General features: G+C 36.3%; 1 protein-coding gene across 1 annotated transcript; it reads left to right on the forward strand.

The window, feature by feature from the left end:
- The first annotated feature begins 16,072 nt into the window (after positions 1–16,072).
- Positions 16,073–19,112, forward strand: LOC128193689 (protein FAR1-RELATED SEQUENCE 5-like). Its single transcript, XM_052867763.1, has 4 exons — positions 16,073–16,176; positions 16,317–18,525; positions 18,830–18,925; positions 19,086–19,112. The coding sequence occupies exons 1-4, from the start codon at positions 16,073–16,075 to the stop codon at positions 19,110–19,112; spliced, it is 2,436 nt and encodes an 811-aa protein (XP_052723723.1).
- The last annotated feature ends 7,845 nt before the right edge of the window (positions 19,113–26,957 follow it).

Here is a 26,957-nt window from a genome sequence, read left to right on the forward strand (position 1 = left end):
TCTAAACATCTAAATTTAATACAAATTATATGTTAAATCAACTAAGGAATTAGTAATTTGACATATAAGTTTAGAACTAGTTCTTTAGGAATTAGGCCTAGTAAACATTTGATGTGAATGTTTGAATGAAACATAGATAAATTGTAGATAGCATTTTCATCAATTGATTCATGAAGTCTAATTCCAATGAAGCTTTATCTTTATCTCAATCACAATTTCTAAACTCTTGTTGTTACAATATATTTCTTTAATTATGAACTCAATTATCATTTGCATCACAATTGAAATTGGTAAATAAGTATTATTAGACAAACAAACACAAATCATGTGGGAAACAATACTTGGAACTTCCATTTACTACTTGTAACGAATTGGTACACTTGTCAAAGAGTTAACATAGATTGACGGAAAATTTGGGAGGGTAGCATTAGAGTGTTATTAAGAGGATCCTTAGGTGTAGGATTATGTTTTGGAAGATTGAATTAGTTGTCAAAGACTATGTCGATTTAGATTTTACAAGTGATAACAATAAAAGGAGATTTATTATTGCATGTGTTTGCAAGAGGGATAATAAGTCGGTTGTCCAAGTTATAAGATGCTATAACTTCGCATACTACATAAGCTTAGTACATGAAAGTTGCTCAAACTTGCAAGAAAGTTAACTAGACTCAAAGATTAAAGGAAAAACTCAAAGACAAGCAACAACAAAAAATTATTGTCGTATTATAAAAGTTATATAGTGTTTTGACACCCAAAATTTATTCATTTTCTTTTATTACTTTAGTGCTTTAGAAAAAATATTAAGAGATAAAATTAATTTTTCTTTAGAAGTTTTCCTTTTAATTGTTTTTTCTATTTTCAAAAGAAGATTTTATTATTTTCTTCTTAATATAGAGATAAAGATATTTTATAACATTTTCGTTTAATCATTCCCGAGGTTCTTATACTTGGTTCAAAGTCTCAAATCGGTTCCTCACTTATTTTTGTTCTCAATTGGGTCCTTGTGAAAAAATTATGCAATTAGATCCCTGCCATTAAAATGAATGGACGGCGTTAAAAGTACGTTGATATGGCACATTGACATGGCGTTTTTAAACAACGTGGGAGAGTGACTTGAAATTTAGCATTTTTAAAAAGAAAAATTAGGGAAATTTTTTTAAGCCCTAATTTGTTGATCATTCTTCTTCTTCCTTCTTCATTTGTATATAACCTCTGCAAAATTTGACTTTTTCAATTTTGCTTTCTATGCTTCTGAGAGACACATGTTTTTACTAGTCTGCTGAGTCTTCTTATATGTATCGTGAGTTTCAAACGTGGACAAACAATTAGAAAATATCAAATTTTTGTGCAAAACCCTAAAATCCAAAAATCTCCAATTGATACCTCGTCGTCTAAAAAAACATGCTTCGATTTGAATAATGGGAGTTTCACCAGTAATGAAGCTCCTCGAATCGAAGAAACAAACAAAGGTGTAGCTAGAGTCATCTGAAAATCTCTTAGAATTCGTTCCAACACACACAAAAACTAGGGATTTACCCAACTTAACTTAATGCCATGCATGTGGCTTCAAGGTTGACGTTTGCTCCGATAATAATAGACTCTGAACCTTTTATAGTGAATGGTGTGTAGTTCTTCTATGAAAGAATTGTTTTTCTTCTATTGAATCTTACCAAATTTGTTCCTATTGTTTTTATGGAAGGATTCTTGAATCATATCATTGTAATCAGTGTTAAGGTGTTTTGTTCACAAAACCTATTTTTTGAAATACAAAAGTGCTCTTTTGTGGTCATATGCTTCTATGGGCTCTAAATTTTCTGTATGTATGGGTTGTTGGATTCCTAAACACTTGGAACTTTCCCAAAGAAGAAAAACTATGTATGAAGGTAGCGAAAGAGGGAAAGTGGTAGAGGAGTAGCGAAAGACAGGAAGTTGGAACTTTCTACATAACAGACTTACCCTTAGGCTTTGTTTACTTGAATGGATTTAGGGGAGAGTGATTGAGGGGATTTGAGAGGATTTGAAGGTAATTTTTCTTTTGTTTATTTGAGTGAATTTAGAGGTAAGTGAGAGTGGATTTGGAAGTAAAGTTTGTTAGAATTAGTGTAGGATTTGATAGATATGACAAATTAAAAAAATTTACTTCTAAATTCACTCTCATTTACCTCCAAATCCACTCAAATAAAAAACTAAAAAATTTACCTTCAAATCCCCTCAATCACTCTCCCCCAAATCCATTCAAGTGAACAAAGCCTTAATGTCCACCACATCCAGGGCGGTGGTTGAAGGAAGGTAGCGAAAGAGGAAAAGTGGGAGAGGGAGGGGAGTCGAAGATGGTTGTAGAGATTGAAGGATGGTCTAGAAAGGAAGAGACCCTGACCTCCATTGGAGACTGTACTATATGAAATATATCGATCGGAGTTAAATGTCATTTATGGGCAGTTAGCAGGTATATTAGCATGTATTAATGGGTCAGATTGCCTTACGCTCTACAAATATACGATATTAAAATTGATTATTGGGTTTGATTGCCTAAAAATATACTGCATTAATGGTTAATCAATGGGTTTGACTGCCATAAGCCCTATAAATATACTATTGATGTTCAGGTAAAGACACCTTGATCTATCCTAATAAAATAGACGTCTTTATGAAACATATATGACTTAAGCGTTCGAGTGTCTTCTACAGGTCAACAACCCATCGGAGTGGATTGCGTTGTTGAAGAGGATTGGATGATCGGAGTAGAGCAGGGCAATGAAGGACGACCAACCCTCATACCAATTCAACCGAAACATTTTGACGCCCACCGTGGGACCTTCTCGCTCGGTCAGTTGGACCACCTACGTTCAGCCTTGTCAGGTTCTAATGACTTTTCATTATAAAAATACATTATAAATATTGAAGCGTTTAGTTTATTTTGTTTAACGTATGTATTTGTGAGTAATTGAAGCATCTAATTTATTTTGTTTAACGTATATTTTTGTGGGTAAAAATATCCTGCACAGGAAGGTTCAACCCCTTCCCGCTTGGTCAGTTGGACCACCTACTTTCAGCGTTGTTAGGTTCTAATGGCTTTTCATTATAAAAATAAATTATAAAATATCGAAGCGTTTACTTTAATTTGTTTAATGCATATTTTTGTGAGTAAAAATATCCTGCACAGGAAGATACAATCCCTTCTCGCTCGGTCAGTTGGACCACCTACGTTCAGCCTTGTCAAGTTCTAATGACTTTTCATTATAAAAATACATTATAAATATTGAAGCGTTTAGTTTATTTTGTTTAACGTATATTTTTGTGAGTAATTGAAGCATCTACATTATTTTGTTTAACGTATATTTTTGTGGGTAAAAATTTCCTGCACAGGAAGGTTCAACCCCTTCCCGCTCGGTCAGTTGGACCACCTACTTTCAGCGTTGTTAGGTTCTAATGGCTTTTCATTGTAAAAATAATTATAAAATATTGAAGCATTTACTTTAATTTGTTTAATGCATTTTTTTTTGAGTAAAAGTATCCTGCAGAGGAAGGTACAATCCCTTCTCGCTCGATCACTTGGACCACCTACGTTCAGCCTTGTCAGGTTCTAATGACTTTTCATTATAAAAATACATTATAAAATATTGAAGCATTTAGTTTATTTTGTTTACGTATATTTTTGTAAGTAAAAATATCTTGCATAGAAGGTTCAGTCTCTTCCCGCTCGGTCAGTTAGATCACTTACGTTCAACCTTGTTAGATTCCAATGACTTTTCATCATAAAAATAAATCATAAAATTTTGAAGCATTTACCTTATTTGATTTAACGCATATTTTCGTGAGTGAAAATATCTTGCACGGGAAGGTTCAGTCCCTTCTTGCTTGGTCAGTTGGACCACCTACGTTTAGTCTTGTCAGGTTCCAATTGTTAGCAAAATGATGAAGATGAAGTTTTGATGATATCTAAATCAAGTCAAGAACAACCAAGACTCATGAAGAATGATTTTTGAAGACTTGTAACTTTTGTAATAACTGTATGAACATAGGAAATTAGTGGTTTTATGTATGCATTCAAAAGTGATGTAAAAATGTACCAAGAAGCAAAAACTGTGCAGTGCTAATCGATTAACAGGGGTCAGTAATCGATTATTCCAGAGAGCAATGGAAAAGCTCAGCACTGCATGCTAATCGATTAACAAGGGCTGTTAATCGATTAGCGCTAATCGATTAGCGCGGGCTGTTAATCGATTAGCAAGGTGTCCGTTTGAAAAACTAGCCGTTTTTGAGCCGTTGGACTATCCGTTGTTTTGTCTTTTAGTGACTAATCGATTAGCAACTTAAGTTAATCGATTAACACAGTAAGAAAGGCTGAAAACGAAAAATGGAAGAGCCTTTGGATGAGTCTATAAATAGACTCTCATTTCCTCTCAAGAAAAGCAACTACAACTCTTCCCTTGTGCTCAAATACTCAGAAACTCTTGAGAATTGTGTGCTCTTGCTCAGCTAAGGAAACTCTGTCTGTAGAGTTGGTGAAATACTGCTACGGTGATAGAGGAATAGCTGGTTCATCCTTGGTGTGTCTAAGGAAGTGTTCGGAAGAGAAAGTCATCCTTCGTGAAGTATTCGGAGGAAGTGTTTCATCCTTTGTGAAGATTCAAAGGAGGTGTTGCTTCATCTCTTGTGGCATCAAGAGAGGTGTTTTCTAAACTTTTACAAATTGTATCTGTGTGATTGTAGTTTGTAATTGTTTTGTGATTAGTGAAGTGTTTATCTTGTTTTGAGATAAGCGACTGGACGTAGGATTGGTAAGATCCGAACCAGGATAAAATCATCTGTGCAAATTTCTCTCAACCTTACTCTATTTTATTGTCTTTATTATTTGCTAAGTAAGTTTAATTGAGTAGAAATTTTTAAGGCACACGTTTTTAGTAAGAACCAATTCACCCCCCCTCTTGGTTTGTTATTCCACTCTAACCATTCCGCTGCAGTCGCTCTGACACCAATGGCTTGCCTCACGTGCGAGCATCAACTAGGCACCTCTATCCTCGTTCAGCTTATCCCAAGTGGTGCCTAGTTATAATATCGTAGTTAATTTCCTCATCTATTTTGCAGGTCTTAAAGCAGTAAAGCACCTACAACTCATCTGTGACACATCCTAATATAGATTCTTCATTTTTGGCCTTCAAACGTTTAACCAAAGACCGAACGAACTTGTCAACCCGGCCATCCGACTTCATAACCTAAACTATTTTGATATTAATTTGATTGGCTACATTTTTCTAACCATTCGAATTGCCATTTTCTCTTCAGTGCAGATGATAGGACCCTACGCACAACTAAAGTTAAACCACTCGGCCAACTAAAGTCTGTCGTTTGGTGATTCCACGGCGAATTCACCTGAACTTTGAGTGGAAGGAGCTTCCAAAGACAATTCCCACAGCATGTCGCTCGGTGATTCCACAGTGAATTCACCTGAACTTCGAGCAGAAGGAGCTTCCAAAGAGAACTACCACAGCATGTCGCTCGGTGATTCTACAACTAATTCACCTGAACTTTAAGCGGAAGGAGCTTCCAAATAGAACTCCAACAACATGTCGCTCGATGATTCCACAGCAAATTCTACTAAACTTTGAGCGGAAGGAGCTTCCAAAGAGAACTCTCACAACATGTCGCTCGGTGATTCCACAGAGAACTCACCTGAACTTTGATCGAAATGAGCTTCCAAAGCAAACTCTCACAGCATGTCGCTCGGTGATTCCACAGTGAATTCACCTGAACTTCATGCGAAAGGAGCTTCCAAAGAGAACTCCCACAGCATGTCGCTCGGTGATTCCACAACGAATTCACCTGAACTTCGAGCGGAAGGAGCTTGCAAATAGAACTCCCACAACACATCGCTCGATGATTCCACAGCGAATTCACCTGAACTTCGAGCGGAAGGAGCTTCCAAAGAGAACTCCCAGAACATGTCGCTCGGTGATTCCACAATGAATTCACCTAAACTTCGAGCGGAAGGAGCTTCCAAAGAGAACTCTCACAGCACGCCGCTCGGTGATTCCACAACAAATTCACCTTAACTTCGAGCGGAGGATCTTTGATAATGACCAATTTTACTTCATTATCCAACATGAAATTGATGGAAATTGTCAACTCTTCCTTTACTTCTAGTCTTGTTTAACTCAATTTCTTGTTATTTGTAAGTGATTACATCATAAGTTGTAATTAGCCCTTTTGATGGCTAATCCCCATTCAAAGAAGCTGGGAGAAGCTACCCACCAAAGAACATTGCCAAAACCCAAGAAAAGAGAGAAGAGTAGCTGAAAAGATGAAGAACCCAGGCTGCTGCAGAGAGTCACGCCGGGCGCCTACTGACCTAGGCGGCGCCGGGCGTGACAATGCTGACTGAGGACGCGCCTGGCGCCTGTCTGTCGGGCCGCCGGGCGCCACTTTTGCTGATGTGGCAGAAACAGCTTATTTAGTTCTGGAACGCGAAGGGGTTTGCATCTTTGGCATCCCAGACACAAATTCTCTCAATTGGAGCGTCCAGAGGCGAGCTAGGAGCTGTGGGAACAGCCCTTCTTCATCCTTGGGTCCTCCTCCTTCTTCCATTTCCACCTTTGTTGTAAGATCAAGCTCTCCATTCATGGAGAGCTAGTTTCATTATTGTTGGGGATTGATGTAATCACGGATCTCTTATGTAAATTACAGTTGTTTTGAATGATTATATGCCTCTTTGATTAATTGTTAGTGTTTAATTCCTTTGCTTAAAGCTTGTATGATTGATTCAACCATTTCATGATTTTAGGGTTTGCTTGATATTGGGAAATATTGGGTGAATCTAGAACTGGATTAAACACCTAAAGAAAAGTGTATCTAGGGATAGAACATGGACCTTTGGTTGTCTTGAATCTCAATTCTTAAAGCGGATGAACTTGTTAGATTTTCCAAGGGATTGGAGTTTAAGAAGTAAGTCTAGGCTCTTTCTACCAAGGGATTGGGTTTGAGTAAATTAGAAGATTGACATTGGCTAATTAATGAAGAGGAAGTGATTTTCTATACATAAGAGTGAAGTAGGTGAAATCATATCCCCAACAATACCATTCCATATCATTTCTAATCTTGCATTTCCTAAGTGTTTGCATTATCAAAGATCATTTTTACACTTCATGTTTTATCTTTAATTTAATTGCACTAAAACCACAAAAACATGGAATCATTCTTTAGTCTAAATTAGTTAGATATTATACGATTGTCTAGGACACGAGTCTCTTGGGAAACGATATCCGGTCTTACCGGTTTTATTACTTGAACGATTTGGTACACTTGCCAAAGTCACAACAAGTTTTTGGCGCCGTTGCCGGGGACCCGTGTTAAATTAGACTTTTGTGTAATTTTTAACCGATTTAGGCTTTATCTTTTTGTGTATAATTTTCTATTTTGTTTAATTATTATCTTTATTTTTGGGCTGACTTGTGGCACGAGTTTGGTTGTTTTCTAGTGTATGCAGGGAAACATCCGTACAAGGAGGACTGTGTCATCTGAACCACTCCTTGTGGATCCTGAGATCGAGAAAACAGCTCGTAGAAACAATAGTGACACCAGGAGACAGCGAGCTCTAAGTCAACAAGCTGCCCCGCAATCCTCATTTCCTTTCAACAATCAAGAAATAGAATCTTTTGATTCTTCTTCTGTGAACGGGATGGCTGGCGCAGGACCACCTCCAAGGAGAACCATAGGGGACTCAATCACTTACACAAGCCCGAGAAATTTCTCAAGCATTGTGAGGCCCACTATGAGTGACAAGCTGGCAGAAATGAAGCCTGCTCTACTCCAGCTCATCAGTTCAAATCAATTTTCTGGCCTAGACAATGAAGACCCCCATGCTCATTTGGTCACTTTCTATGAGCTATGTGGTACTATGGGTGTACAAGGGGAGGACGAAGAAGCATTATACATGAGACTCTTCCCATTCTCTCTTAATGGCAAAGCAAAGGCTTGGCTCCAGTCACAGCCTAATCAAAGTCTTACGAGCTGGGAGGATGTAGAATACAAATTTCTAGCACGCTTCTTTCCACCATCAAAGAGCACAGAGGTGAAGGCTGCCATTGCTACTTTTGTACAAGGAGTAGAGGAACCACTTTGTGAAACCTGGGAAAGATTTAAATCCTTATTGAGAAAGTGTCCCAGCCATGGATTCAGTCTAGAAATGCAAGTGCAAACTTTCTGTAATGGTTTGCAACCTCATACAAAGATGATATTAGACGCATCCTTTGGTGGTTCAGTACTTTTTAAGACTGCTGATGAAGCCATTGCTGTGATAGAAAATATGGCTTCCACTGATTTGAGGAGCCAACATGGGAGAATTCCAGCACAGAGGAGAGGAGTGTATGAACTGAGTGCCCAGGATGCTTTACTTGCACAAAATAAGATTCTGGCCCAACAAATGGAGCTCCTGACTCAACATATGGCCAAGCTTCCTCAGCAGTTACAAGCAATGCAAGCTCAACCTCAACCACATCCTCAAGTAATGAGATGTGATTTCTGTGGAGATAACCACCCCAATGGCCATTGTCAAAGTCCTAGTAGTTCCCAACATGAAGAAGTCAACTATATGGGAAATCAAGGACGACAACACTTCTTCAACAATCATTTCCCTAATCCTTCCAATCAAGGGTGGAGACAAAATCAAGAAGCTTCTAGCAGTAAAAATCCGTATCAACCTGCTCAGCATTATCAACCTCAAAATGATCGGACTTCAAAGCTAGAAGATACCTTGCAAATGTTCATACAGCAGTCCATCCAAAACCAGAAAAACACTGATGCATCTATAAAGAATCTGGAAGTGCAAGTTGGTCAATTGGCCAAGCAATTAGCAAACCAACAAGGTGGACAATTTACTGCAAATACGCAAGTCAATCCCAAGGAAGAATGTAATGTCATATTCACTAGAAGTGGGAAAGTGGTTGGAAGAAAAGAAGAAGAAGAAGAAAAGCCAGAAGAAGAAAATCAAAAAGAAAATGAAGTAGAAGAAGAGATTGTTGAAAGAGAAGAAGAAAATAAAAAAACTGAAAAAGAGAAAAACCAAAAAGAGAAGGAGATAGTGAAACAACTTCCTTACCCAAAAATCCCATCTGCTAAAGGGAAGGAGAAACAATTGGCTCGGTTTAAGCAAATATTTGATCAACTTGAGATTACCATGCCATTGACCGAAGCACTGCAACAAATTCCTGCTTATGCGAAGTACATGAAGCAAATCCTCAGCAAGAAGAAATACTTAGATGAGGAAACAATTGAAGTACAGGGAAATTGCAGTGCCATCATGCAGAAGACTCTTCCTCCAAAATTTAAAGATCCAGGGAGTTTCACCATTCCATGCACTATTGGAAACCACGAGATAGGTAGAGCTCTCGTTGACTTGGGGGCTAGTATCAATCTGATATCCCTATCTATGCTTAAGAAGATTGGTGGTCTTGAAGTCAAGCCTACGAGAATGATGCTGCAGCTGGCAGATAGATCCATCAAGTATCCGTATGGTGTCGTGGAAAATGTGGTGGTCAAAATAGATAAACTCCAATTCCCAGTGGATTTTGTAGTTATGGACATAGAAGAAGATGTCGAGATACCACTCATACTGGGAAGACCTTTCATGAAGACAGCTAAGGTTGTCATTCATGTGGAAGAAGGAACAGTGAAATTGAAAGACCAAGATGAGGAGGTGACTTTCAACGTCTTTGGGGTTGAGCAGCAAAATCAGGAAAAAGAGACTAGTCTTGAAGCTACAGATGAACTTCTATCAATTACTAGTCTAACAGAGCAAGCTGCCAAGTTGGTAAAGAGGAGCCTTAGTTGTTTATCTCCAAGAGTAGAGGGAGAAGAAGAAGAAAAGGAAGAGGAACTAGTTCACCAAAATCCTGTGATGGCAAGCGATGAGCCCAAACCTGGCAAACCAGTGAGATTCAAGAATAGGTTATGGGTCATCAAGAACATAAAGATAAATGGAGTGCTTGAGATAGAGGCTCCATATTCTAGGAGAGTCAAGGTGGTGACTAGGAATTTGCTGAGAGGATGTTGGTGTCATGACAAGAAGAAGCATTCCAACATCAAAAATCAAACTTGAGCTTAATGGTGTCAAGCTAATGACATTAAACAAGCGCTTACTGGGAGGCAACCCAGCTTTCTAACCTTTTCTCTTGTTTGTTTTTAATTTTTGAGTGTTGTTTGATTGTTTGATTGTATGTTTTAATGTGTAGTGTGTTGTCTTTGTTTTGAACCATGCTTGTGTGAAGAACAACCAAGGTGAATTTTTGAGTTGATTGTTAGATTGTTGAAGGATATAATGCTTTGATATGAATTAGAGATGTGAAACTGTTTTGGCTATTTTCTGGGCTGTTTTTGCATGATTTCAAATTACCTTACTCAAGCCAAAAGCCAAAAATGTTGCCTAACTTGTGGAATTTTAAAGTTTTGAAAGAATGACTTCAATTTGCAACTTGAATGCTCAAATTCAATTCCTTGGGTTTTGAACAAGTTTGTTTAATGATAATATAAGATTCTGGAGCATCTCAAGTGATTTGAAGTTCAAATTCACAAAAACCCGAGTTAGGTAGCTTGGAAATCAGTTTCTGCATAATTCTGCAGAAACTCACGCCCGGCGCCTCCTACACTAGAGGGCGCTTGGCGCCAGCTCGTCCAGCCTGACCATTCCTTCTCTGATTCTGCATTTGGCTGGGTCACAACACCACGCCGGGCGCCGCATGGCCCATGAGGCGCCGGGCTCAACTTCTGCAGCTAATTTTATGAGTGCACAGTTGAGAGGCCCAACTCAAATAACCAACCCTAAACTAACCCAACCTCTCACGCACACCCTCATAACCTCACACAAACCATCACGCACCTCCACTTCACGTTCTTCACTCTTCTCCACTCCGAATCACCACAATCAACCTCCTTCTCACTAATTCTCAGCCCACACACCTCATTGCTGCTGCCACCACTCTCCATTTTCTCCTTCCTCACTCTTGGCCATTCTCCACCCAAGCACTCATCCAATTCAAACCCTCCAACCAAGCTAATCACATTCTCTGCACATCAAGTAGGCTTTTCATTCTTTTAATTGTAAATTCCTTCACATTACTTAGCATTGGTTGTTCTTCATTTACATGGTTTGATTTTGACCTAGGATTGTTTAATTCAATTCAATTCGTGTGGTTTGTTAGTACTGCTGTTTTGTTTAAATTTCGTGCCATTATTGACCTGCTTGAACACACACACACACGCACAGGGGCTAGAATACAGAATCTGGGTTTATCCCATGTCTGCAGGTCGCGCCCGGCGCCTTCTGACTGAGGCGGCGCCCGGCGCAACTTTCCCTGCCCAGCTTTGATGTTCATTTTCGTGTGTCCTGCACCTTTTGTGTTTTGTTTCAATGTTTTGTTGTGAATTTTTGACTGAACTGTGATGCCATCTGAGTTTGACAGCGTCCTATCCCCAGACGTCCTCAGCCACCACCACCAGCACCTCCGTCCGATCCTTACCAGATGATGGACATGAGACTTGCACTGATTGAATCAAAGCTGGAGGCGGTGAATTGGATCGGCCAGGTCCACGCAGAGATGATGAGGCATGTTTATGCAGCATCCCATCCAGGTTTCATGACATCGGATCAATACAGCGCCTTCGTTGCTTGGCCTGGGGACCAGTCCTTTCCTGCTGGGGGGGGTAGACCTCAGGCTGGCACTGCTGCTATGGATGAGGATGATGACGATGACGAGGTAAACGAGGACGAGGACTCAGACTGACTGATGGCCATCACAGCAGGAGTCGTTTTTTACTTTATTTTTTCTTCTGTTTTCAGTCGTTATTTTACTTTTAGGTACTTTAAATTTTTGAACATAAACATCTTTTATGCATTTGGTTTGACAGTATGAGTTGATGTGTGAAAATCTGGTTGTTATGCTCTCTATATGTGATTGAACGTGTGGACATAGCTTATTTGATTGAGCATTGATTGTTGATGTGTTCACTGAGTTATGCTAATGCTTGGGGAGTCGATTGGAGTCAAAATTCATGACATTGTGTTTAGCAGAGTATGGAATCTTAATTAACAGGGTGAGATTTAGTGCCTCATAATTTTTTGCTGTGTGATTGCTATCATACTAGATCACAATTGACTTTGCCTGAGTTTCTAAGATTTGAACTATCTACTTGCTTGTTGAATTTGATCAAGGCATTCTTTTCTCACCTTACATATACATTAGCCATTCAACCACAAATGTAAAAAGATCTTTCCTCTTTGTACCTTAAGCTTATTGAAAATTCCCTGAACTTTTCTACCTTGAGCTGAATAGAACATGCATCTGCATTACAGGAGAATAGTCCAAGTTTGGGGGGAAAATATGGTGTATTGAGAAAAAGACAAAGATGGAAAAGTAAGAAAAAGAGAATAAGAAAAGAGCTTAATGAAAAACAGTTGGGTATAAGTTTGAAATTGGTAATAGTACATGAGGAGCAAAAGGAGAAGTTTATATGCATGAAATGAATTACTTAATCTCTCAGCTCAAGATCCTTTGAATTTCAGAAAAACCATGATTCTTTCTTAGCCCAATCACAATACAAGCCAAACAAAGTCCTTGTGTTATCAACTTGCTTGTGATGTGTTTGATTTGATTGAAACGAAAGGCAAAGTTAAATTGTGTGATATTATGACTGCAGAGTGAGCTTTATACACCCCTATACACCATTGCTTTAGAGCGAAACACTTTCCAGGTGAGGATTGATTCCATACATCTTGTGAAACACTCTGTCATGTTTGTTGATTTCTTTTACACCCTTTGCATTTGATCATAATTGTTGATAGGTGAACAACATTGTTGTGCTTGATTGATGAAAGCTGTATATATCCATTTTGTTCTTTCCATTAGATGCAAACACAGGATTTTTACTTCATGAGCTTAAAGGATATCTCAAATTTGAAACCAATGCACTTGAATGATTGTTTTTTTTTTTAGGATAGTTTACCTTTTGCTTGAGGACAAGCAAGGTTCTAAGTTTGGGGGAGTTGATAATGACCAATTTTACTTCATTATCCAACATGAAATTGATGGAAATTGTCAACTCTTCCTTTACTTCTAGTCTTGTTTAACTCAATTTCTTGTTATTTGTAAGTGATTACATCATAAGTTGTAATTAGCCCTTTTGATGGCTAATCCCCATTCAAAGAAGCTGGGAGAAGCTACCCACCAAAGAACATTGCCAAAACCCAAGAAAAGAGAGAAGAGTAGCTGAAAAGATGAAGAACCCAGGCTGCTGCAGAGAGTCACGCCGGGCGCCTACTGACCTAGGCGGCGCCGGGCGTGACAATGCTGACTGAGGACGCGCCTGGCGCCTGTCTGTCGGGCCGCCGGGCGCCACTTTTGCTGATGTGGCAGAAACAGCTTATTTAGTTCTGGAACGCGAAGGGGTTTGCATCTTTGGCATCCCAGACACAAATTCTCTCAATTGGAGCGTCCAGAGGCGAGCTAGGAGCTGTGGGAACAGCCCTTCTTCATCCTTGGGTCCTCCTCCTTCTTCCATTTCCACCTTTGTTGTAAGATCAAGCTCTCCATTCATGGAGAGCTAGTTTCATTATTGTTGGGGATTGATGTAATCACGGATCTCTTATGTAAATTACAGTTGTTTTGAATGATTATATGCCTCTTTGATTAATTGTTAGTGTTTAATTCCTTTGCTTAAAGCTTGTATGATTGATTCAACCATTTCATGATTTTAGGGTTTGCTTGATATTGGGAAATATTGGGTGAATCTAGAACTGGATTAAACACCTAAAGAAAAGTGTATCTAGGGATAGAACATGGACCTTTGGTTGTCTTGAATCTCAATTCTTAAAGCGGATGAACTTGTTAGATTTTCCAAGGGATTGGAGTTTAAGAAGTAAGTCTAGGCTCTTTCTACCAAGGGATTGGGTTTGAGTAAATTAGAAGATTGACATTGGCTAATTAATGAAGAGGAAGTGATTTTCTATACATAAGAGTGAAGTAGGTGAAATCATATCCCCAACAATACCATTCCATATCATTTCTAATCTTGCATTTCCTAAGTGTTTGCATTATCAAAGATCATTTTTACACTTCATGTTTTATCTTTAATTTAATTGCACTAAAACCACAAAAACATGGAATCATTCTTTAGTCTAAATTAGTTAGATATTATACGATTGTCTAGGACACGAGTCTCTTGGGAAACGATATCCGGTCTTACCGGTTTTATTACTTGAACGTATTGGTGAAAAAATTGAAACCTGTAGAAATATTATTGGTGGAATCCATATTTTTATGTGGGAATATAAGGTCAATAGCTAAGTGTTTATGAAAATGAAATATACTTACATCTTGTAGGATTATCACACTTCCAACTTTTAAGTGTATGCCTATTTCAGGATGATCAATGGCCTTGTGGTGAACACTTGCTTTTACAGTCCCTTTTGGATCCTGTTAAGAAAGAGGTTCATTTATCAGAATTATATTTGAAGCTGGTCGTCAAAGTAAATATACATCAACCTACCCGAATTGTTATTTTCATGTCACCCAATCCGTTATGTTCACAAGCTTTAACAATACATCGCAACAACGATAACTTACAAGTTCCTCTCAATGAATCAAGGGTTGAGATATGCTCAACCTCATGTTTAATCAACAATCCTGCACATGAAATAACTATTTCGATAATCTTCCTAAAATAGAAAATTACAAAAAATCTATGAACATCAACTCCCAATTAGGTTTTTACCGTGGATGTCAATGAATTTTTCAGCCCATAACCATGCATTGCAAGTGAAGTCACGATCAAAACTAGCTTTAGCTATGTCACTCAAAAATTCTTGTGTTGGAATGTTTTCATTCACTTGTCGGTTAAGCATAGCTGCCTCAATGACACCAGCAGGGCCCGGGATGACAGTGTCATTAGAATTGCAACGGCGAATAAAACTATCAAGATCACTTTCATCAATATCAAGTTCTTCCCATGGCTCCATTGCTCTCGGTTGCTGTTCACACAAAAAAAAATGTACAAAAAATATGAAGTTCACATAACTAGAACGATGTATTCCCTAAATCGTATGAAGTGTGCATGAGAAAAACACAAAATTTCAGAGGATGTATGCAGCAAAAGTAACCCAAACAATGGGGGAAATTTCAAAATCGGGGAGACAATAACGAAGGTCGGTGTTGTTCTTCTCAAAATTAAAAAAATGAAGAGGATGTGGCAATAAGCAAATATAATCCAGAACCAAACAATTAATTGGGGGTGACGAAAATGAAGCATTAAAATTGGGCATACCAGCAAGGAAGCGCAGATATTGTGCCGTTGCAGTGAAATGTTTCGTATTCCTATCCAACCAGAGGTTTTAATAACACAATTCTGCAATTACATAAATGCCCTTAAGAAACATTAAATGTGATTGCTTGTGATAGAAGTCATGCAATCACTGTCTATTTAATGTCTCTGCCAAAACTTAATGACCCACACACTTTTCTGGTTTTATGATTGAAATAAAAGGTAGAGACAATGTTGTTCCAAACAAAATTAAGTTGAAACCCAACCATAAACCCTAATATTGGTAGCAGACGAGATGACCGAACGGGGAGAGCTGAGACTCATTTATTGAAGTGCATTAATCTCAACAACCATTGCAGTTTTATTGAATAGGTAAGTTATTACAACTTTCCATTCAAAGTAAGAAACATTTACAGCTGGCCAGAAGGTTGTTCACTGCCTTTATTGTTGGGAAATGATCTTTGTCATCTTCTTTGTGTTTGTCATATTGTTCTTAGTGTCATCTTTGAATTTATACCCCCTTTGAATGCATACACATGGTACAATGGTGTGTAATGTTCGGTGTGACAGAAAGCATTGCATAGTGGACGTTTGAAAAGATTTAACGTTACAGTAAATGGTTGTATCCTCATTGTTACGTGGTTATTTGTTAAACTGGTTATGGACATATAGAAAAGTACTAACTACCATTAATGAAGGACGATATTAATTAGTCCAATAATGAACAATAAAAGGTTAACTGAATGAATGTGCTTAAACAAAGTCCATGGACATTATACATGCATATTTGGATGATAATGACATTGGTGATCAACATTTAAATACATTTTTCGATGAAGTTGACATTGATGACCAACATTTATTGCTGCAGTAAGTGGTTATTTGTTCATTGATATGTGAATATTTATTTAAATGGTTATGGACATATAAAAAATTCATTTTCTTCAATATCAAGAACCATAATAATTAGTGTAGTGAGTACTACTCATTTTTTTATTACATAAATGTAGGAAAATCAGGTACATGGATCATACAAATACATGTTTGGATGAAATTGAAAATGATGACCAACAAGAAAAACAACAAGAAGAATTAAATGAAGACAATGTTCAACCTCTCTCAATCGCTCCAACAATTGGAATGGTTTTTGAAACTGTTAATGAAGTCAAGTTATTTTATAGACAATATGCAATATCAAAGGGTTTTGGAATTCGTACAAGGAGTTCAAGGAAGAACAACAAGAACGAATTATGTTACTTCATGATGGTGTGTTCTAGGGCTGGAAAATATGTGTCTGCCATTCAAAATCAAATGATTGGACGTCCAACATGTGCTAATGACTGTTCAGCTCGAATGATTGTATCAAAAAGAGATGATAAATGGTACATTTCAGGATTTCATGATGTACATAGTCATGATCTTAGTCCAACAAAGTCCAGATTGTTCCGAGGCAATAAAAGAATGAATCTCAACGTCAAAAGAACTCTGGACTTGAATGCCCAAGCAGGAGTTAGGATTAACAAGAGTTTTCGGTCCTTGGTTTGTGGAAGTGGAGGTTATGAGAACATGGAGTTTGTCGAACACGATGTTAGAAATTATGTGGCCAAACAAAGAAGAGCCTTATCAAAAGATGGTGATGCTAAGACACTCTTAAATCATTTCTCTTCCATGAGAGAATTGAATAAGGATTTTTTTTACGAGATTGATGTGGATGACGACAACCGCATACTTAATGTGTTTTGGGCTGATGCACGAAGTAGGGCAGCTTGTGAGTATTTTGGTGATGTCATTTCTTTTGACACAACATACTTAACGAATAAGTACGACATGCCATTTGCTCCTTTCGTTGGTGTTAACCATCATGGCCAATCTATATTGTTAGGTTGTGGTTTGTTATGTTCAGAGGACACAAATTCATTTGTTTGGCTATTTAATTCATGGCTTCGATGCATGTCCAATAGACCACCTGAAGGAATTGTTACGGATCAGTGCAAAGCAATGAAGAAAGCCATTTCTTTAGTGTTTCCTAACACTCGTCATAGGTGGTGCTTATGGCATATAATGAAAAAAATACCTGACAAGTTACAGAGTTATGCAGCTTACAAAGATATCAAGCGCCAACTTAAGGAAGTTGTGTACAATTCTGATTCAGTTGAAAATTTTGTTTATGGATGGGAAAGGATGGTAACAACCTTTTCACTTCACAAGAATGAATGGCTTTCTTCACTTTACGAAGAACGTCACATGTGGGTTCCTTGTTACTTGAGAAACAGTTTTTGGGCTGGCATGTCAACAACTCAAAGAAGCGAGAGCATGAATGCATTCTTTGATGGATATATTAACTCACGCACTACTCTTCAAGAATTTGTTAAACAATATGACAATGCACTACAACACAAGACAGAAAAAGAGACCCAAGCTGACTTCACATCATTAAACACAACTCTTCCATGCGGTTCACAATCACTCATAGAGCGCCAATTCCAAAAGCATTACACACATGCTAAGTTTGCAGAAATACAGTTAGAATTTAGAGGTAAAATTAATTGTTTTGTTGATGGCGTTGTGGTACAAGATAATTCGTCACTGTACAAGGTGATGGAGGACTTCATTCATAATGAAATAAGGGAAGAGAGGGCATTCATGGTTACATTTCACCGAGACACAATGGATGTTAATTGCAGTTGTTTGCTTTTTGAGTTCAGGGGCATTATATGTAGACATTGTGTTTGTGTTTTGGCCCAAGAGCGAGTGATACAGGTTCCTGCTAAGTACATACTCAGAAGATGGTGTAAAAGTGTCCGCAGAAAGCACACATATATTAGAGCAACATACAACAACAACGAAAAGGACCCACATATTGAACGGTATGATAACTTAATGAAGACTTTTGGAAATATTGCTGAGATTGCTTGTGACTCAGTACACATGACACAATTATTGGTTGACAACCTTAGTTCATTTGTAAAGAAGCATGACCTACAAATTTCATCTTCACCATACGTCGACAACAATAGCCACATACAAGAAGAACACCTGTGTGATAGTAACATAGGCCATGATGTAGACACCACTACAAACACTGCTCAAATCCAAAGCCCCAAAAGTGTGAAGCGAAAGGGTCGACCTAAGACAAGAAGGTTGAAGTCAACAACTGAGACAATCAAAAGAAAGAAACCATCAACAAAAGGCACTAATCAAACATCCAATGCTATTGGTGTAAGTAATTATGTTATTAATTTTTACTGTGTTTAGTTGCAATAATCATTTCGTTATGTAAAAATTTCCAAACTAATGCAAGTTAAACTAACTTCATATCGACTACTCATAAAGGAAACAATTACGGACGTACCATATACAACATTGAGAAACAACAGTGATGTCACAGTCAACACACATTACACAACATCCAACTCAATTGGACCGGTAAGATTCAATTCTGATTTTATAATTTATTGATTTCACATTTAGTAAGTCCTGCATATATTTAGATGGCATTTTATACTCTTGTTCTGTCATGCAGGTATCAGGTGTGCAATCCACTGGGTTCATGTCACTGCTGACATCATTACACAATGACATGCAAAACACACAGTCGTCCACAACTAATATTGACAATGTATTTTGAAATACAATATTCACATTTAGGATTCAATTCCTGACATGTATGTTGTTACATTTTTTTGGTGATGTCATCTGAAATATGTGGTGAACAACATATTTACAATCATTGGACACAAATGTTCTATTTATACTTTTCTAGTGATATTGATTTGCAGTATTCTGCTCTTGTACAAAATGTCTGACACAAATAACCAGAAAATTGTATGTCAATAACCACTTACTGAACCAAATAATCAAACCAGTTAAAATGATCAAATAACTATTCTGCCAAATACCACTCCATTTGACCATATCACGCGATGCACAATAACTACTTAATCAAACCTTAATATCAAACGCACTAAAATGAGGTTGATCAATTTATTGTTGAACCAAATATGTGTGAGGACCAACCACAAGTTTTCAATCAAATAACCACTAACTGCTGCAAAAAGGCTGACCATTTAAAATGACCAAATTATTATTCTGCATAATACCATTCCTGGTACCAAAATATTGGGAACCACATTAACTTCTTACTCAACTGTTGCTATCAAATCAGTTGAAATCAGTGATATCATTTTATTCTTGTACGCAATATCTGTTACAACCAACCACAAATTTTCAAACAAATAACCACTTACTGCAGCAAAAAATCTACAATATTGACTACAAAACTGTTTATTGCTTATCTCTAATGAAGCACATGGTTAATTCAATTGCCCTTATCAACAAAAATAACAGAAAAAGTTACGTATTCCCAAATCAAATTCAATCAACCAGGAAAAATAACATCTCAATAACAATTACAAATGCTTCATATATTCAACCTCTATTCATCAAAAAATACAAAGTTAACATAATTCAAAATGACATTTCAGTTTGGTAACAATATTTATCATTCCAACCTAATATTGTAAAATAAACAACTTCATAAACTATACAATGCGCCTATGATTTTTCCTATCTAATCTTGTCCAAGGGGTTTTCAGAAGAACACTTCTAACACGCTTCCTAGGTTGAGCTTTTAAACGCGTGTACATGTCAGATTTTTCAGTATCCATCTCTGCATGACCTAAAACATCACCAACATTTTCAATGAAACCTTTTCCAACAGCAGGTGTAACATCAAAAACATTCTCACAATTGGACTTATCCACACGATCACCTTCAATCTCTGACTCTTTCTTTGAATTTGACTTCCCAATAGATGATACTTGTACCTCATAATGTTCCTGTGAACTACTTGTCCCAAATTCATGAACTAACATGTCACACTTTTTATTCGAATTTGAATTCGTAACATCATCAAACTGTTGCCGCTTTTGTGCAACAACCATTGCCAGGTTGTCAACCATTTTCTCCAGCTTGGCAATGGATGCCTCTTGGTCAACAATGATAGCAACCAAAGCTTCATTTTCTGCCACAATATCAGCCATAGATCGCCTTTGGAAGTTCTCCTTCAATCCAGCATTGTGATGACCATCTAAGCCTTCTTTGACTATTTCAGTACACATCTCTTCATTGCTTACATATATCTCGGTAATCACCTATACAAAACAAAATAACCACAATAAAGATATTAAAATCAATACAAATTAAAAAACATCCAATTGGTATAACACATATTAATTTAATCTCACTTCATTACACAGAAAGGCTTTCTCAAGTTCTGCTTCACCAACTTTAACATGTATCCAATGAAGGATTCTAGGTAAACAAGTATTTGTTTTAGCCAACTTCTTCTGACCGTACAAAACATGTTCCATTGTCCAGATCTGTTACATACAAACTTCAATTTCAGAAAAGTAACAATTGTAAGTTATAACACAATAACTTCTGTAACTAACATCAAAATATACCTGTAATGCAAATACACAACCAACCACATGACAGTGTGATCTGTTTTGTCTCTTTCCCACACACAGTGCAACATCACACAAACTAGAAACCAAATACTCATAAATAACACGCCCCCAATTATATTTTCCAATACAGGATAAATCATCTAATAATTCAAATAAACCTAAGGGAACTTTTCCACCTCTATTTGGGAAGAAAAACTCACTCAACCCTAACAATAAATATAATCTACAAACATCACTTACTTCATCCCCTTTTATATGCTTTTGAATTTCTTCATAAACATTATGAACACTTACATCAATTGTGTCAAACAATCTCCTAGTATGACAATCAACTTTGTCTTTAAACAACTTAAACATCTCTCCATTAACCCTAACCCCTAAACCTAAACAAAGGTCTAACTTGGTGAATGGAATAAAGACAGACCTAAGTTCAAAACCGCCCCTCCTCTCTGACCATCTACTACACAATTCTAAAAGTAGTGTCCTACTCATTTTGGCATCCACATCAATGGACAATAGCCATGCAAAAGGAGTTGTTTGTATCAATGTCTTTTGCACATCTGTTAATAATGTGTTCACATGTGCCAAGTATTTTGTCCTGCATGAATGCCGTACATAAACCTATACATCAAAGTATACAATTGAATAAGTCAGACAAAGCATTTCACCAAATTAAATTTAAAAACATAATAAATCATCATGTCTATTCAAACCTGTTTCTCCATAATGACTCTTCCAACTATCTCTATGGTTTGTACTGAATGTCCATAAAATAAACAAGTTAGACTTTAAGCCATAAAACATAGAAAATTAAAAATCATGTCTGTCATTCATCAAATATCGTTTCAACCTACCAATTTATTAACCTAATTATATCAAACATTCTACAAAAAGACAAGATAAAAAATAATGATTGTGTGGATAGTAGGAAAGCATTAAATACTCTGTGGAAGGGAATACATACATTTGTCATACGGTAATCATGCAATCTTCAAGTTCACGAACATTTGTAAAATCTAACTCCTGCATCAATTGTCATAGGGTAATACATGCAAAACAATTAATTTCGTAAGAGCTGATTCCACAAGGACACTAGAAACAGAAAAAATGGAGAAACAAACTTTTGGTGTTAATCAAGCACTTAGCTCTATGAAAGAATAACCTATATTTAAATTCATAAATTAGATGAAACTATTCTCTACATAAAATCCAAGGAGTTATAAATAACAGTGGCCAAACACCATATACAAACCACAAACAACATAATCACGCAATATATCTAGGGGCAAACAGGGCACAATGCAAAATGCTAATACAACTGACCAAGAAAGGGCAACCTAGTAGTGATAGAAATAAAATATATGTGATGGATTCCAAACCAAATTTATCACTGAGTAAAAAACAGTGGATTCAGGTAAATAACATATACAATACATAAATTAAAAATAAAATGGTGCCAGAAGCAAATGTATGAAAAATTCAGGACACCTTAAACTGATGTTCAACTCTCATGACAATATTTCCCTTTTTCTAACTCAAAAAAAATTTCATCAAACAGATAATGAAGGAACACAGAGGGAGCCAATGCAGCATGGACAGGGAGTTTTCGGACTATAACAAAAACGGGAATCATTTCAATCAGTTCATGGGAAGTAGCTCCAGCATTGGCGCGAAGACAGTTAGAAACGTTTGCGTTGCATTTCGTGCTGCTGCTGAGCATAATAACCGTGCTGGGTAGTTGCCATTTCTTGTAATCATCTCACACTTTATCCATTTATTGCAATATTCCCTTTTGCAAATAAGCAAACCAAGCCCAAAAACACTAAGGACAGTAAATAATCCTACAGGTTTGCCCAATCCAGAATTTTATCTCTCACGACATTTCCCCCTTTAGTCTAGGGTTTCCGATAAAATACCAAAAATAAAAACAAAGATAGACAAATTCTGAGAAAAGAACAAAGGAACAACAGTATCATACTTTATATTATTCAAACGGTACAAAGGGGAGAAATAAGAAAGGGGACAAACCTTCCGCGCTCCACATCGATCACGTCCGGTACGAACTTTGCCTTCGGCTACACCTTCGCTGGTACAATCTTTTCCTATCACGTACAGCCTCCGGTGGCAGCAATGGAGTAGGGTTTGTGTTTTCTCCCTCGATCTCTCTGGTTCTCTCGTTATCTCTCGTTCTCTCTCAATCCTAACCCTTGCTCGAAATTTCGAAATTTGAAATCTCACACACGATCCTAAGCCAGCAAGTTAACTCGACCGTTTCGAAATTTCAAATCCCACACAGATCCTAAGCCACACAGTGAAACGCAACGTTTCATTTAACTTTTTTACCTGCCAACTCAGCACCAGCCCATAATGTCAAATGACCAAGCTATCCTTCATGATGTTGACAGTTTCCGGGGCCCACCGCGTGTCAAATGAATGTTATTTGGTTTAACCGTGTCAAAGAATCATTTTTCTTTCAATAAATAACAATAATGTGATATGTAGTATCATTTATTACTATGAATTAGTGTGTCGGCTAATTTGACATATACCTACTTTGTACTAAGCAATCTGGAAGGAAAATGTTTAACTCATGCAATATACGTATAACACTTTCCCAGCACTAATATTATTCACCTATATAATTTTTATAATGGGAGCGTACAAAAATAATATGTTGATTGTAGAAATGTATTATAGTATATTTTTCAAATTATTAAGTGTCATTAATACATGATTTGGAATTGCTCCATTTAAAATTATTATGTGATAAATCATGGTGAAGTGCGAAAGAGTTGGATTCATTAGTATAAAATGTGCTTTTAAACTCGTATATTAGAAAGAGTTGGATTCATTAGTACAAAATGTGCTTTTAAACTTGCACATTAGACCTCTGTTTACACCAAACCGCTGCCTATCCAGACGCGGTGACAGTTTCGCAATTAAGGAGACCTTATAGGCCTCGGTCCAAAGAAGACCGATGCAGAACAGCTCTACCATTTCGGTTTCAAAGGCAACCGGTGTCTAAAAATATACTAACTTTCCAGGCTTTTCGTTTGAAATGGTTAGAAAACGTGATACTGCTTTGGTTGCACGCAGAACCGAAGCATAAAGACCTGAAACACTGCAACACGTCAAGTCAGTCAAGTCAATATTAATAGGCACCAGTTAGGTTGAAGAACCGAAACAGAAACAATATAGTAATATTATATTTTGAACCGAGGTCGTATAGGCCCAGATCCTTTCTCTTTCTGATTCCAAGTGGGCCTAGTGACCTAATTAAGGGTGAAGCTTCTTTCCCTTGAACGCGCACCAGATCCTCCTCTTTCCCTTGAACGCGCACCAGCAGCGAGGCAGTATAGGCTGAAGCTTCTTCCCTTTCTCTTCTTCCCTTGAACGCGAACGAGCAGTGAGAGTGTTGTAATGGAGGTGAGTGGCTAGCGAAGACGTGGAGAGACGCGGTGAGGCGCGGCGAGGTTGCGTCTGATAGCGGCGAGGCACGGCGAGGTCGCGTCTGATAGCGGCGAGGCGCGGCGAGGTCGCATTTGATAGCAGCAGCGCTTCCGCGAAGGTTCCAACTCCGACTTCTTCGATGGAGACGATTGCGCGAGGACGGTGATGGCGTGTTGCGAGGAAGGCGGCAGCGGAGTGAATCGTTTTTCGATTTGGCATTTTAGGGTTTCTGAAATTGAGAATTGAAGAATTAGGTTTTTCATTTTCAGATTTGGGGTTTTTGTTCTTGTTTTTGCAACTTAGGGTTTCAGCTATTCATCTAATTTTGGGGTTGCAGTTGTGTTATCTGAGTTTGTTGAGTTTGTGAAACAACGTGGTTATGTCCTCGGATTATTCTCTCCAAGCGCGGGTCTTGTTCATTTTTAATGTTTTTCAGTTTGGGGTTTGAAATTAGAATCTGAAATTGAAATTAGAACCGAAGCACGCTAAAGAAAAAAAAAGATCCTACTACCTCAGTTCAGGTTCTAACCGAGGTCGTAGAGACAGACAACATAAATCGGTTCGAAACCGAGGCAAAAAGTCTACCACTTTTTGCCTCGTCTGAATATGCATCGGTTCAGGAACCGGTGCCTATGAGTGAAATTAACCGGTGTCGTTTCCTCTTACTGCACTAATGATTTGTTGGATACAAACAAAATCTAATAAAATATGGATATGGATATATATACACACTTAAAATATCTCCATTAGTAAGAAACATTTTAAAATGATATCAAAAACAAATCCGTAAGAGAAGACTTCCGTAATAGAGGAAAATGAAGCTAATCAGATCTGGATTTATAAAAACAAATATCATTCATTTATACATTTCAATTTTTTCATAATCGTTTACAAATATTTATAAAATTTACTAAAAATTTTGAAGTGATATCAAAATCCGTGAGAAGACTTCCGTAGTAGAGGAAAATGGAGCTAATCAGATCTGGATTTATAGAAACAAATAACATTCATTTATACATTTCAATTTTTTCATAATAATTTATAAATATTTATAAAGTTACTAAAAATTATTAATTTTAATAAGATATTATACATAATTATCCAAATAATAAATTATATCAGATACACGGATATATTTTATGTTTTAATTTATAAGGTTTAATTAAGAATAAAATAGATTTCTTTAAACATTGTTAAATTTATACTTTTCAACAATTTCATGTTCCCGTGCATGTATCGAAATGATAATAAAGTATTATTATGTAAATTATAATTTTTAGTAATTAAATTAGTTATAAGGATTCACTAATTTTGTTGTTGATTATTTTTTAAAAACACTTAATGGATTTATAATCAATTTTTTTTGTGGGCCTCTCTTTTTTATTAACAATAAAAAATATGAATTAATAAATAGATTTTAACTACTACGATAATTATTGAACTGTCCTTATCCTCGACCCGCAGTGTCAACCCCAAACCAAAACTAATAAATGTGTCTGCTTGCTTATTCTTCTCGATCTTCAATCAACCAAGAGTCGAAACGTCATTACATGAAAATAAGTCACTTTATTTCATCAAAATCTTTTTCGATCAAATAAGTAAAATATGGGATTGGGGAAAAATTACAAGAAAGTGATGATCTTGACAGTTTAAAACAATATAATTGCTTCACCATAGCTATTTTCAAATTCCTGTTTTGACAGTTCAAACAATATACTTGCTTCACGATAGGTTTTTGCTTTTTCTGTTTTCTCAGCACTTAGAAAAGGATGGAAATCTTACATAATACAATAATTTTTATTATAATTACTTTTAATATTTATGTTAATATTTAACTCATACAATATTATTTTTAGATCACAAAGAATTTCAAATAATATACCTAAATTATTGTTATATTTAAATACATAACAGAATATTAAATAAAATGGATATTGTAATTAAAAATTATTTTCATTATTACTACTTATTTTTGTTTTTTAACTTTTTTATTAATACTTATTTTTATTATTAATAGTAATATCATTATATAAATTTATTTTACCATTAATATTATAAATATATTATTTTATTTTATTTAAATTTTTCATTACTATTTTATTGTATAAACTTATATTACTTTCAATTTTTATTATATAAATTCATTTCTTACTATTACTATTCTTATATAAAATTATGTTTTTATTATTATTTTTAAATTTATTGTATTTTTATTAATCTTTTTATTATTATATAAATTTATTTTATAATTTAATATTTTATTATTATATTATATAATAATATAATCATATATATATATTGGTTTTTTTTTATCCATTTTTATTTTTCAATTTTAAATTTTAAATAAAAGTTTTTTTAAATTTAAATAATTATTTTTTCAATTTTATTACTTAAGTGACTATTTCTTGAAATTTTTGGTTTCAACTTAACTGTTTTAAATAATTATTTTTAAAATTTTATTACTTAAACAATTCATCAAGCATATGACTGTAGATCTCTAAAGAGAATCAAGTATGATACACAAATAAAAATTGACACCTTTTTCTATAGAAATTGTGCATCCAACACAAGATGCAACAAGTAGGTGTGTGTGACATACTCTCATTATTGGTTCTCACAATAATCGTTATATAGGTCTCTCAACCAACTAAGTTTAACTTAGAGATCACGAAAATGCCTCAACTCAAATGTAGTCCTCCCATAATTCACGTCCAATAAGTCCATGTGAGT

The sequence above is a fragment of the Vigna angularis genome, chromosome 8 (genome assembly GCF_016808095.1).
Source record: "Vigna angularis cultivar LongXiaoDou No.4 chromosome 8, ASM1680809v1, whole genome shotgun sequence".
NCBI classification, from domain to species: Eukaryota; Viridiplantae; Streptophyta; class Magnoliopsida; order Fabales; family Fabaceae; genus Vigna; species Vigna angularis.